At 38.3% G+C, this 15,122-nt stretch overlaps 1 protein-coding gene across 2 annotated transcripts in view; it reads right to left on the bottom strand.

Moving 5' to 3' along the window:
• RORB (RAR related orphan receptor B) overlaps window positions 1–15,122 on the bottom strand; it is a 177,921-nt gene that overhangs the window by 19,661 nt on the left and 143,138 nt on the right. For both annotated transcript variants that reach the window (XM_014848724.3, XM_070495633.1), the window contains exons 5-6: window positions 2,393–2,514; window positions 1,076–1,208 (exon numbers count right to left, since the gene is read on the bottom strand). In XM_014848724.3, the coding sequence (XP_014704210.2) occupies window positions 1,076–1,208; window positions 2,393–2,514 (255 nt within the window). The remainder of the gene's footprint in view (window positions 1–1,075; window positions 1,209–2,392; window positions 2,515–15,122) is intronic.

Below are 15,122 nucleotides of genomic sequence, written 5' to 3'. Positions count from 1 at the left end.
GGCTCCTTGTCAAGTTGTCTCTGTGAATACCACCTGGGGCAGAGACAAGCCATCCCTGCTGAGCCTTGCTCAAACTGCAGCTTTGGGATTAAAATAAACCACTATTGTTGTTTGAAGTAAGTTTTGGAGATGTTTTAATCCAGCGACAGAAAACTGATACATCAAGGTGATGTTTGAGTCGAGATGCATCAACCCGTATCATTTGGTAAAGAAGCAGCAGTAACTTAGAATAACTCGGAGTTCTGTGCAGCCCAAGTTCAAATGTCAGCTTTGTGATATTGAACACAGCCCTTCACTTCTCTGAATCTCCACCTTCTCTTCTAGAAAATTGAAATAATACCATCTCACAAGATTAAATGAGATGTCATGGTAAACATAAACATACGTATGTATATGTTATTATAAATATAAAAGTATATTGTTATTATTACTAAGGCCTGGAATCATGAGTGTTAACACAAACACCATGGTGGTTCTTATTTCCTATTTTCAAATGGGGCCAAGAAAGACTTTTTTTCTGTTTGGATTATGGCTTCTGCAAAGTCAGTCATGTGCAGTTTCTTGAGCTGCTGCCTAAGTGATGGTGTGTGCGTCTGAGAGCATGTGTGAGAGAAGCAGGAGGGAAAGATGCGAGCAGAGTGGAGCTCCTCCTGGTGTATTCTGGCTGCAGGCTATCCTCATTAAAATGATTGGAAATGACCACAGAGGCAGAGCTCGGCTAGCCCGGATTTTTTCTCCTCCAACAGAAGGCAAGTACCACGTTTTAGAGCCAGCTCAGCAATTCAGCCACCTTGACACGCTAATTACTTGGTCTGCCTATCAAGCTGGGTATCTCAACCTCCGCAATTAATAGCTCTACTTTCAATAAGCAAAATTGTATTTGACTTCAGAGGGGAACTGAATGAGTAGCAGGGCATTTTTATTACTCAGAGTTTCCTTTGGGAGTTGGCTGACAATGTGGGTGGTAAAAATGAGTTACATATTGGAAGGAGGATTTTCTAGAACCAACACTGAGCTAAGGGTCAACCACGTCCTGGTCTAAAATACGTCCGCCATGAATCTTCTCCTTGTTTACCTGACTTCAGAAGTAGAATTTGATCATTTTGGCAGAGCTCCATGAAGCCTGTTATCCGCTTTGCAAACTCTACCACGTATTGGATGGCGTGAGTGATCTGGATGGCACATTGCTGCCATAGTGCTTCCCTGGACTTCAAGAGAGAAAACACAGAATGTACATGGAGCAAAGAACAACTGGGACAGTCACTGAAATACTCGGGGTTGCCCTACTGGTGCTTACCTGTCACCTGGGCCCAAGGTGGGAATTCACCCACTTCCTTTAAAAGAGGTAGACAATATTTTCTAAGATATTGTTTTGACTGTTTGAACCTTGATACGTCACAATCATCAAATTACTGAGGCTCAAACAATGGAAACACTACAATAGTATGTAAAGATGGTTATCTATAGTTTCTTTACTCTTTTTTCCTCCTTTGCTTCCTTCCTTCACCTCACCTAAACAAACCCAAGCTCTTAGTCCATTTTGTAAAAACAAAACTCTTGCACTGAGGAATGGTGACTCATTTATAGACTTCCATAAGGTTATTTTCACATGGTCCTGACCGACACTAGTAATATTTTTGTTGTGTTCTTTTTCCAGAACTTACAGAGGTTGTTTTTTGGTATAAGAAGAATTTCAAGGGAAAAGGTATCAAATCAGATCACTCTCTTAAGTAATATAGAATCCCAGAAATGGATTTTGATCTTTGGGTTATTTTTTTTGGAATGGGAAACATAAATGCAAGTGTGTTAATTCTGGCATTTATTGACCATAACAATACCTACGCTTTTGTCTTCGTATTTATATAAAAGTGGTAAGATTTAATTTTTCCAGTGGAGAAAATCAGTATGTTATAATCATATCTTTAGATACAGAAACATTTATATATTTTATTAAAATTCCATTTACTGATAGATCTTGTAACTGAGAATCTAAACCCCAAAGTAAAATAATGTGAATATAGAACAAAAACAAAAAATTCCTTCTCTTAAAGACTTCTCTAATGGACACAAAGAAATAATAATAATTATACAGGGTGAGTTGTCTTCGTTTTCTTTGGTCCTTTTTTAACATGTTGGGCAAAAAATCCATTTACATTGCTTTGTTGTATATCTTTGTGGTGTTAGTTTGCAACTATTATTACTGCTGTGATTTCTCAATTGTGCTACTGGCATCTAATGGGTAGAGACCAGGGATGCCGCTAAACACCCTGCAATGCACAGGACAGTCCCAACAGCAAAGAACTGTCCAGCCCCTAATGTCAATTGTGCCAAGGTTAAGAAAGCCAGAAACAGAGAAATTACAAAAGAACTTTCCTGTAGCTTCCCAGAGTACCTTGCTTTGATACGCTTTGATTTCTTCGTAGGTGTGGGTCTGCCATGCCAGCTGGTGCAGCTCCTCCATGGTGTATTGACATGTCTCCAAATGGGACTTAATGATGTTCTGTGCAATTCGATCTATGAGAAAGAATAATTCAAGAGTTTGTGAACAAAATCCCACTCTGCTCAAAAAGTACTTTTAATGTGTTTACTACAAGAATGCCTTTTGGCAATACTTTAGCTGTATTAGAGTGTCTTTAACACTACTATCTATTTTAAAATCTCCAAACTCTTTATTGTCTATTTAAAATCGTCAATCTTTTAATCAAAATTTACTGCCTTTTCCTTCTCCTTTTGGTCACAAACCTGGTGTCTTACAAGTTGCAAATTGTTCAAATAATTATTTACTTTGACAATAAATACAAATTACCATGTTTCTTGGTTTTTCGCCTAAAAGTCCACTAACAGTCTTGACATTTACTCCAAATACTTTAAAATATTTTGAAAATCCCTAGATCTCCATTGTTTATGTTAGAAAGGGGGAATTTAAATATGAATGTATCTGTTTATATTTTGGAAAAGGGAGGATTAAACAATTATCTAAAAAAATAGTTTTCTATAGAAGAGGAAGGAGTGAAGAGACAAGGCTAGAAGCTAGACTTCTCTGATGATATGATTTTTGTATATTTGACTTTGGTACCATGTAGATATCTTACATAATAAATAATGGGAGAGAGAGTATAGATGAAATAACATTGACTCATGAGGAGATAATTATTGAAATTTGGTCCTGGGGATCATTATATTCTCCTTTCTAATTTTTACATGATGAAATTTTTCTTTGAAAAAGAGAAAATGATTATATTCATAAATAAATAGTGACAAACATAGTCTATTGGGGCCATTTTTATCCCAAATGAGTTGCATTTGGTATTGTATCTTAAATACTGATCATTTTGGGTTTGGAGGTGTGAAAGTTGAGTGATAGAACACGACATAGGAGCTCTCCTTAAAAATATGCTCTGAGTCCCCTGAAGTTGGATAGAGCTTGTAGGAGATCCCCTACGTAATCCCATCTACTATTTGAACACAAGACAGTGACATCTTGGGAAACCAAAGCACACAGGAATACTGTATGTGGAGTGTGAGTAGACTGAAGATGACCAAATTTGCTGCCTGAGAGCTAATCTTGGTTCACACAGAAATGGAATTTTTCTTGTGTTTCAGGTTGTACCATTTCAAATACAATTTCTGTTCTTTCTAAACAGCCATATTTCATTTCTCTAGGATAAAGGAGTACTCAGGTACCTTCTTTTTACCTCGCTAAGCTTCTGGTAAATATGGCGTGAAATGAATTGAGTTTTAGTGATGTAGAGAATAAAAAATGTAAGCTTAAGCTTCTAGTAAACTTTCCAAATAAAAGATCTCATACAGCCCATTGCCTGGCACATTGTAAACGCTGAATAAATGGTAGCCACAATTACCATTATTAGGACATTCTATACAGTGTTTCATGGGAAAGCAATGTAGTGACTCCAATGGAGACAAAACAGAGATATTTAATTTTGGAATTAGTGCTGCTGCAGAAAGATATTTCAATATTTATTAGAGTTTTTCAATCAGAACTATAAGGTGACAGACGTAGAAGATGCTGCAAGGTGCTGCTAACTTATGATAGTTATGCTGTATTGGATTCAGCATTGAGCATTTCTAGACTTCCATTGTCTATCACATTACAAAATCCTTTCTTTAAAAAATCCTAGATTCAAAATTTTACTGAATATCCTCCTATGTTATAAAAAAGAGCAGGAATTACTCTATATATCATGTTAAAATAGATTGGTATGTCATGTTTCATCATTTTTCAATTTCACTTGGGCAGTCCAATTACTTAGAATCTAAAAAAACCATCTCTATTCCTCAGTAGGTACATAATGAAAACATAAGATTTTTATAGCTCTATAGTTTTCAAACCTTTATCTTCTTGGTGTAGTTTGTTTTCATCTTCAAAGATATGCTGATTTGTCAGTAATTTACAGGCTCCAGGGTTTATGAGCAAAACTACAATTGCCACTCAAAATTGCATTATGAAAAACTCTTTCTCTCTTCCTTTATGACATCTCCTGGGAACTGTTGGCCAAGGTTTAAGAATTCTCTGGCTTTCTGCCTCCAAAGCTTAGAGTTCTATTGGGTTTGAGAAGGAGTGGGCATAATAACACGTGGACAGGTTAAGAAAAATTGGAAGTTAAATCTACACGCATGCTTTAGGCCTCAGCTCAGCTGTCCGCTCCTGCGCGAAGGCTTCCCTGCTTCTCTCTGTCCTCAGGTAGAAGGACGGGCTGCCATTACATTTTGATTCTGCCTGTAACTGAGCCATTATTCTATTCAGACTCACACTGTGGTTATTTGTGTGGATCTGTTTGTTCCATACCCTTCAAGATTGTGAGCTCTTCAAGAACTGGACTGCAGAGCCCAGCAGAGTGCATTCATATATTCATTCAACAAAAACAGTTTTTTGAGAAGCTATTATATATCAGGTTAAGGTACACATGGGAAAAGAAGACATTTTCTTTTGTTTAAAAGATCTTACAGTAATATCATATCATATCATGATGTAATAAGTGCCCTCAGTTATTGTGGGAGCCCAAAGGAGAAGATGTCTAACTTAGTCTGGGGGAGGCAGAAAAATAACCATAGCGAAGATGCCTGTTGACCTGGGTCTGAGCAGGAGTTTGTTACATGGAGAAAAGAAAGATGGACCTCAGGTCAAGGGAATGATATTACAAAGGCACAGATAGAAAATGAGCTATGAGCTAGACAATTTCTGACATTATATTTTAAATCTTTACAATTCTTACCTTTTATAACCAATTTCCCTTTTACTGAGGAAAGAAGTGAGGTTCAGAGAGAGTAAGTGATTCTAGACCCATTTTTACAGAGCTAGCAAATGGTGTTTTCAAATCGAGTCTGTCTTTTCTGGCAAGAAGTCTGAAATGTTTGCTGCATAGAGTGCATAGAAGAGACAGGGAGACATGAGAGTAGGGCTGGAAATTTTGACTAGAGACAACACAGCTGAGTAAGCCGGGCTAAGGAATTTGGATTTACCTTGCAGGCAACTGGGAGCTAGTGGAAGCTGTGATGCAGAAGAGTGACATGGTCGGTTTTTTGTCGTAGAGAGGTGATCCTGGCCATGGCACAGAAGATGACATGGCATTAGAGAGTACATGAGATTAATCAGGCTGTTGTGAAAATTCAGGCAAGATATGAGGAGGGTCTGGACTAGGTAAGAATGACAGAGATGGAGTGGAGGGCCAGATTCAAGGCGATTCTCAGGGAGAATGCACAGGACCAGCAGATGTGTGTGTGTGTGTGCGTGTGTGTGCGTGCGTGTGTGTGTGTGTGTGTGTGTGTGTGTGAGAGAGAGAGAGAGAGAGACAGAGAGAGAACATTATATATAGTAGGTGCTCAACCAATGTTGAATTAGTAACGATAATGTTGAAAATGTCCATCCATCCTTCCATTTTCTGCTTTATTTCACAAAGGATTTTAGAAAGCTTAGATTGACTTTGATGATCTTAAAGCCTAACGACTCACAATGGCTTTGAAGTCAAACATTCAACATGCACAATTATTTCCCATACCCTTGTGGTGAGAAATAAAAGGCAAATCTCTGTTTGACCTAAGACTTATCAATATCAGTGAGGGCTAAGACACAGCAGCAGCAGTTGCTGAAGCAGACTCTTCCGTTTCCTTCCACGGGTCTGCAGTGCAAAGGTGAGCCACGTGGAAAACCCTACTTGACCCTCTCAAGGCTCAGGTTGATAACCACATGGTAAAGCTAGACTTGGTCCCATGGGAGCAAGGCCTGAGGGCTCTTTCTGTCAATTAGAAAGATGCATGAACATCAGAGGAGATGGTTTGCTTCGACTGAGAGTCTCCAGTTGTGAAAAGGAGAGAAGGATTTAAAAAGAAGGGACAAAGGGAAAGACAATGAATACAGTATGCAAAGTTCCTGCTGGGAGCCAAAGGAACTTTCAAGAGTCCTTGCCTGGAAAAATAGAAAAGGTAATAGTAAACGCAGTCCTCTCCAGGGACCAACCACATGAGAAAGTCCAGACAAAGAGACTGAGGTAAAAGAGCAGAGGATATGGAATCTTTCTGGGCAATCGCACTCCCTTCATCCGTTTCCCTGACTTGGGTTGCAGTAGCTTCTCGGAGCCCAGTTTTTGTCGGATTCTTTAACTAACTTGGGCTGCAGATGGCGCATGTTGAAGCAGTTGGCAAGCACTGAGCCGGCTTAATGGGCCCAACAGGAATATGGCCCAGATGACTGACTCATGGGAAATTCTACCACCTTCTGAGGTGATGTCCGCGGACTCTACACTCTGCTCTTCCTGAGACCAGGGATGAGGCTAGAGATTTCTTAAGCGGACATGAAAATGCAGCTCTATCTTCTCGTAGTTAAGTTTCTATATAAGTTCAGAGAGACAGAGGTTTGTCCAATTCACTAAGTACGTGGGCTCTTTTGATAGTTAATAAAACAATGTCAAGAAACAAGAAAAAAAATTTATACGCTCTGTCCAGTCATTCTTCTTCCATCAGGATGAGGTAAAATGTAAACATTGATGCTGGCAAGGGAAAATTATGTAATTATGGGTTAATATTAAGTCCATGATCCTAATATTCTTTTGGTTAATTTTCATGAAAAATAGCTCGCTCTCACTTTACTTTACTGACTAATGCAATTCTACCACGATTATATCTCCCATTTACATCTCTCTTTTCCTCTCCCTTCTATTTCCTCCTATTTACATACACATAAAACTGTTTTTCATAAAATTGCCATTTTGTTTTCAGACCCTGATACTTTTCTTGAAGGAAAGCTTATTGGAACCCAAGAATTATAACCAATTAACAGAATTTGTAACTTCGTGTGTTAAGCAATTTTCTTTATGAGATAGAAACAACGATGTGTGATTCAAATGAAAGAGTAATCCCAGAAATCTTTAAAATAATTGATATAGGGATATGTTTATGGCATAGATTGTGGTGATGGCTTCTTGAGTATATACTCATCTTTAAACTCGTTAAGTGGTATATATTAATTATATACAGCTTTTTGTATGTCAATTATATCTCAATAAAGAGGCTTAAATAATAACTGATATAGGCAAATATACTTTATCCTTTTTGATAAAAAATATTGTTAAATTGTCATACTTCCCTAGAATCCTTAGGGTAAGCTTAAATCCACTTATGACGTGGGCAATAAGAAGAGAGAAATTAAATTTTTGAAGGGAAAACTGGAATAAACTTGATGGTAATTCTAAACAGTGTGTGCAAAAATTATAGACCCTTCGGGCTGGAACTAACCTCCTTCCTCCATTTCCAAATGGACTGTATCTGAATAATCCCAGAAGTTAGCTGTGTCACCTGTCTTTCTCCGAGACTAAAGAATTCCCACATCTCCTCCCCCATCCTCATCAATCTTCATTGTGATCTATTGAATAAATCAAAGAAGTAGGAAGGAAGTCCCTCCTTAAGGCATTTATCAATGGCTGAGATGTATACAATAAAGTTCACATGGGTAAATGAAGTTTTAAAGATCAATCATATCAGACAATGTAAAAGTAATATTTTGAAGTACTGCTTAAAGAAATATATGAAAAATAACTTTTCTTATGTATCAATCCACATAGTAGAGCAAAGTTTGGAAACAAGTCATCCAAATTACTTAATTCTAGGTGGAAAAAAAGGCTACTTCTACTTATTTCGGTGAGAAATAAGTAAACTGACAAGCAAGGTGACAGTTTCTTGTTTATAACTGTCATGTTACAAAATGAGGACCAGCTTGCAGCTACTAAAATAGCAAGTGACCTTCTGCAGCTCTGATTTCAACCACTCAGCGGGTTTTTTTCCACCAAAGGGGCTTATTTTAGCTTTCATTAGACATTTCAGCAAATGGTGCTCTCCAAAGGCTACAGTGTCTCAGACACGGATTGCACGGGTGGTTTCATTAGAGTCCCACATCCTGGGAGCAGGGAAAGTTGAGTATATCTTTAAAAACTGCTGCTTTCAGTGTTATTACCAAAAGCACCCGTGGCCCAACTGTACCAAGGCAAGGAAGCTGAGACTTAAAGCTATATATAGCTCGAGAGGGGGCTGCATCCGAATTTCCTAATTTGTCCTCCTCCCTCTCCTTTTTTCTTCCTCCTGAGAAGGGATGGTTTCTTCTTGATGAACTATACCCCCTATTCATTTTCCTCCACAAGGGATTTTTTTAAACTTGGAAGTATTCCTCCTAAAATACTATATCTCAGCCTCAATCAAAATGATTAGCGAATTTTTAATTTATCACTTGCCTTAAGGATCTAGAGAGCTGCTCAATTCTCTGTTTAGTTTATATGACTAGTGTGAAGGTAGAATTCTTAGGGGATTCGCTTTGAATTAATGCCAGGATATCTCTATGGACTTGCTCAAGGCAAGTTTTAAGAGGCTGCATTAAGCTTTCAGAATATCAAGATCCTCAGAATCCAAGTGCTGAGGCAGTAACTATAATATATTAGAACAACTGGTTGAAAGCTGAAACATTTAACTAAGTGGGCATTTTGTCCTTTTGACAATACGCCACTCATTTTATAAGTTTTCTATCGTTAAATAGAACAAGTCTACTGGTTAGGGTGTAATAGATGGCAATGTCAGAGAGGACAATGTCAATTTCAAGACCTTTCTGATTTTTCTAAGCTCTATTTAGAGCTCATTATTTTTCAGCATAAATAGAATTCTGCTGTCAGCATAGAACATCAATAATATTTAAGCTTAAAACAGCTGTGTGTTAGCGATCCACAGTCTGAAATAGGAGCGCAGTACTTCTAGCTTTTAAGTTCCTCAAATTCTCTTAAGGAGTTGGGGGCATAAATAACCTATAACTCATTTTTTGGCTCAGTTTCATGGTCCAACAACTCATTACTCTCTTTTTTTTTTTTTTTTTTAAAGATTTTATTTTTTTCCTTTTTCTCCCCAAAGCCCCCGGTACATAGTTGTATATTCTTCGTTGTGGGTTCTTCTAGTTGTGGTATGTGGGACGCTGCCTCGGCGTGGTTTGATGAGCAGTGCCATGTCCGCGCCCAGGATTCGAACCAACGAAACACTGGGCCGCCTGCAGCGGAGCGCGTGAACTTAACCACTCGGCCACGGGGCCAGCCCCAACTCATTACTCTCTTACCAACAAATTAGGATAGATCCCAGTCCACTTTCCATACAAGTTCTATTGCCAATTATTATATCAGAGAACGGCAGAACTGATTTTTACTTCATGTGGACTGAACCAAAATGTTCTTAAGAGTTTTTCAGAAAAACAGATTAACAAAATATGGTTATGTTATTAACTATAAAAATGATAAAAATGTGGTAAAACACAATTTGATGAAATATTAACATTGAGAAAAACAATGAAAGATAGCAGAATAATACCAATAATAATAATATCTGGGCAAAGATTGAATGAACAGATTAGTAAAATGGTTAACCTTTTCTCAAATTTCAGGAAGCTCGGGTAAGAGCATTTTAATAGGAGATAAGAAAGCAGCAAGTAAAGAAGAAAGAAAAACTGAAAGAATCTGTATAGCATTTGTGTTTAAGCAGAGTATGTCCAAAGGAAAAAACATAAAAGGAGCAAAACAAATTAAGAGGTTGGCTTCTTAATAATTTAATAATGGAAAACTTGTTTTGGATCATAAGTGTTTTGTTTTATTGTAATAGTGCATGTCTAATTTTTGGGAAATTACAGTTCCTTTTCTTCGAACTAGCTAAGGAAATTGAGAAAGAATCTATTATGAAAACATTACATTTCAAAGTTAATTTTCGTGGTAAAAGACCTCGTTCACAGAACAATCAGAAAAGATCAACTCACTTCACTGTCCTAGAATGGGTGAGTTCTAAGGGACCTATCTCGTAAGACGGAGGAAGCTAATATGGACCCCTTCAGACTTTTATTTCACACTCTTTGAGAAGTCACTTAACATCTTAAAGTCTTAGTTTCTTCGGGGTTGATTTTCCATCAACAGAAGGATGTGGCAGCAGCGATGTTTTCTAAGGACCATGTGAAGCATGGCGACTTGAGTCTGAGGAGCTATGTAACAATTTCTCTTTGTTTTGACTCACAAAGGAGAAAGAAGCCTTGCAGAGGTACAGAGGGTGAGAATACAGCTCACAGTCTTAAAAGCACTTGAAGAGTCTTAGATAGAACAAACAAAAACAGCCCAAAACAGTAAAATGGAGAGCCCATTAAAATCTTTGCCTACTCTCTTTTAAAAACTGCACCTCCATACACTACCCAAAGGACGATTAACGGGTCACAGATAATGAAAACCTAATTATGAAAATTGCTCAGGGCCATCATTAGGATTGACTTTTACTATTTGGATTTTGTTGACATATGGATTGACCGTTAATTTAAACAGAAGCAATCCCTCCCCCAGCCTACTATCCTTGTGGAAGTTTAGTCAATGCCTTTCTGACATTTAAGAAGAGCTAATTCAGGGGAAATCTTTGGGGGCAATTTTTACATTTCCAAACATTTAATTAATTTTTAATTTAGACTAAACATTTTAATCCAAACATTTAATCTAAACTTAATCTAAATTTCAAACATTTAATCTAACTTGATTATTACTTAAATAATACATTTAATAGACAAATGCTTTAAAATAAATGTTTTCTAAACAGTCTAGCACCGAGCTGTCCTAGAACAAAACTGTCTGAAAACCAAATAGCATTCCACAATAGTCCTCATTTATAAATAGGACTCAGATTTAAATGGTAATTTTTTCTCCTCAGTATTGAGGGTATATTGTCAAACACACCTTTACATATAGCTTACAACCTAAAATGAAATAGAATAAACAAAAAAAGTCTTTCCAGCTAGGAACATTTCCAACAGGTTTCCCTACATTTATGAACATTATAGAAATAAATCCTGTACTTGTTGGGAGAGAGAGCCTATTAAGTTGGTTGTATACTATGCTAAGGAAACCAAATTGTATTGATCTCCATCAACTTGGCCATCAATTGGTATTTCTGTGTTCCAAAACTCCTGTGATTTTTTTTTTTTTTTTGGTGAGGAAGATTGGCCCCGAGCTAACATCTGTGCCAATCTTCCTCTGTTTTGTATGTGGGATTCCACCACAGCATGGCTTGATGAGTGGTGTGTAGGTCCAAGCCTGGGATCCGAACCCACGAACTCCAGGCTGCCAAGTGGAGTGTGCAAACCTATCCACTGCATCACCAGACTGGCCCCTGCTCCTGTGATATTTTAACCCTAACCAGCTCATCCCAAAATAAGTGCTTAAAAATGTGGCTAAAGCAGTTCATATTCACCTCATTCAGTGGAAAAGCGATTAAGAGCTGTTTCCGAGAGCTAGTGTCAAAGCTTGCAATACCTTGAAATGCTATTCAACAGTGGGGGCTATTTCAGAGGTTGTCTTATAAGAATAAACATTCCCACCTTCGACAAGTCACACACAGAACCTCATGAAATCTCCTTTCCTCTTCCTTACTGCAGAATATTTCATATCTACCATGGCTTTTGAAATTGAGTGCATAAAATGGAACTGGTTTTCCAACAGCTTCTCAATAGCATTTTTTTTTTTTTGGTTGGAGGATTTTAGAATCTTATTATGAAGTTTTGAACTCCGTGTCATAAATTAATCCGACTGAAACTAGTATCTCCAGGGGAAGTCTACTGAGGAAGATCAGTTTTGCACTTCAGCTCAAAATAGAAAATGTGATTTAGAAGATTTATCTAATCTAGTGAATGCTAGCACATTAGGAAAGCTATATTAACAGAGGTACATGCATGTGGTGACTAATACGCATACGTGTACTATACACAGATGTGTAGGGTTATAGCTACTTGAATATAAGTACTTCAGCATGTATGTGTGTGTTGCTTTATAATGTAAATCATCTTTATATTTGTTTAGAGCCTTGCTGGTCACAAAGGCTTTTGAATACATGAGGCCATTTCCTCCAGTTGTGAGGAATCCCTGGGCACGAAAGGAGAAGGATGATAACATATTACTAGGTGACTCTAGACCTTCTTTGTGAGGTTATTAAAGGATATCTAGGAAGATATGGATTTGAATGCCCCTAGGGAATAACTAGTGTCCTTTGTCTCAGAATGCTCTAGAATAATTCACGGCCATGGACTGGTTAACACTATAGTTGTGACCCCTGTAGAAATCCCAGAAATGTGACAAATTTAGTTACTTAGTCCAGCCCCTACACTCAGGGAATTCCTTTTTTGAGAGAGAAGGTAGGATTCTGGATATTGAGAGATATTCTGTAGGTGGCAAAGAACAAGGCACTGTTAAAATTTCAGAGGAGTCAGGTAAGTTCTTCTCCTGGGACCAAGGTGCCCCGGGTAGGCCTGGGGCTAAGCCAAGAACACGTCTTTACTTTCTAGTCCCCCTTTTCCTCTCAAGAGTGGCTCAGGGACGTGATCAGGTTGGAGCGGGCCAGGGAGGACAGGGAGATTTGCCTTGAAGCTATATCTTTACTTTGTTTGTACACGAACTTGGGGTGGTTGGGGATTGGCCACCACCCTCCCCTTGAGCTGCCCCTGGTTGCCCTTGACATTCTTTTTTTTTTTTCTTTTTCAGGAGGGCGGATGGAGAGAAGAGGCTGGTGCCTAGTTCTGTTTTGACTGTGATTATTAACTGTGTAATTGATGGGGTCATCCCGCCCCTTGGAAAGTCCCAAGTGTGGTCCTGCTCCTTAGGAGGATGGTGTGACTGGCTACAGCTTTAGGAATTGCTTCAGCATCATTCTGGATTGCCTAGTTGCCTCAAAGTCCCCTCCTGCCCACAACCCCATGCTTCTCCTTGGGAAGTGGCTGTAACAAAGGGAATATTTGTGCATATGGCCGAAGCTCCCACCAGGAGCTAATCTTTCCATGTCATTTAGTCCAATTGCCTTATTTTTTAGACCAAGAGACTGAACTTCAGAAAGCTGAACTAATTTTGAACAAGTTCACATGGCTAGTATGTGGAGTCAGGCTCCCAATTTCAAGGTATTTTCCCTAAACTGCCTGCAAAAAGGTATCTAAATATACATTAAATATGCATAGATAGATTTCAGCAGCTACAACATATTTCTCTGTAGAAGCGAATGCCATTAAAAGTGCTGTCTTAAGGCTATAGCACCTGCTTGGGGTTCTTAATAAATAACAACTGAAACACCACCAACTTTTATAGAATTCTCCAGAATGAAACAGCTCTGGTAATATCGTCTATCTTTCTATGCAAACTTGATAGAATGAAGTAGCTCAGTAGAGTGACGAGATCACTTTTAGGCCAATCCCTTTTTGTAATCTCCTCTAACTATTAATACTCAGCTTCTGTAATAGGTGAATATTCTAAAAAAGAGGTTTATTTCTATTTTTGGTGCTTAAAATTCCAGGCTCCATAAATAGGACACAAAAGGAATATGAAAGTAAATCTATGTTTAAGATTATGTAGGAGAGACCAGTGAATTCACATTTCATTGTCTTTATCTGGAGAGAAAATACTGAATAGAACAGCAAACGCAGATGACGTGTGTAAAAGGCAATTGATCACCTTCGCATCATAGCTAATTTGATGGATTTTTTTTCTTTCTCTTTTTAGAAGGATGTTGTTTGGCTGTTTGAATTGCCTCATTGTGTGGTACCTCATAGATACATTGCCAACCACCTTTGAGCTTAAATTAGCTTTCATTAAGAGTATTAGTCCTACAGAATCCCCCAACCCATCTGAAGGTGACAGTAGAGGAGCAGTAACACCAGCTTCCACTTTCTTCTCTGCTTCTTTGCCAGGTTCCTTCAGCCAGCTTCCTCTCCCTGCCACCAACCACTGCAAAATTTTATTTCCAAAGATATCACAGATCCACTATGCCAGCTTGAAGCAAAACTCCAGCTCAACTCAGTCGCTGCTGCTGCCTAAATATTAATTTGCAGCTTGTTTTGACCTCTTATTTCATGGCTTTTTCTCCTATGAGATTTTGAGAAACCTAAGGATATAATTCCTGAAATGCGTCATGTTTTTCTGTTTACTTTCCCACATTTTGTTTTCTGTTCCCAAAACTATGGGAAGAAAGCATTCCTGATAAGAGGTGTGGCTCAGGGTAAGCAATACCGCCACCCTCCCCCTCCATATCACTTTCCACCAGGGGAGTTTGTGGTACCGTCATGCTCAAGGCTTATAATATGTGACACTGAAGTGCAGTTATTTATTTTCATGTCTGGCTCCTAGATGCTGAGGACAAGAACCATGTTCTGCTTGCCTTGCATGCCCGGCATATTTCAAAAATATGTTTTTGAAAGAAGGCCTGGCAGTCTAGGGTAGCAGAATGATCTACAGTAGCATTTAAGCTTCACCACTTTAGCTCTGTGCCCTAGGAAAATCGCTCACTGTGTCTGACCCTTACTCTCTTCATCTGCACAATGGGATGATTTCTCCGCCGCCCTCCTGAAGGCAGTGGTGTGAGGCTTAAATTGGCTAATATGCATGAAAGGACTTTCTATACTTCTCTCCATACATAAAGTATTATTATTAGGGTCCTTAAACTAAGAAGTTTGTATTTCCTTTGTGAACTTTTAGAAAGACAAGTTTGGTTTTTCTGGGGGAATATTCCTGACTCTAACAATATTCATGTAACTGACCTTTTAATATCTGCATGCTGTTGCTGATATAGTTGTTTCATGGATC

This window comes from Equus asinus, chromosome 23, assembly GCF_041296235.1.
Source record: "Equus asinus isolate D_3611 breed Donkey chromosome 23, EquAss-T2T_v2, whole genome shotgun sequence".
In the NCBI taxonomy this organism is placed as follows: Eukaryota; Metazoa; Chordata; class Mammalia; order Perissodactyla; family Equidae; genus Equus; species Equus asinus.
The sequence above is the reverse complement of the archived record's forward strand: the minus strand, read 5'-3'. Positions and strand labels throughout refer to the sequence as shown.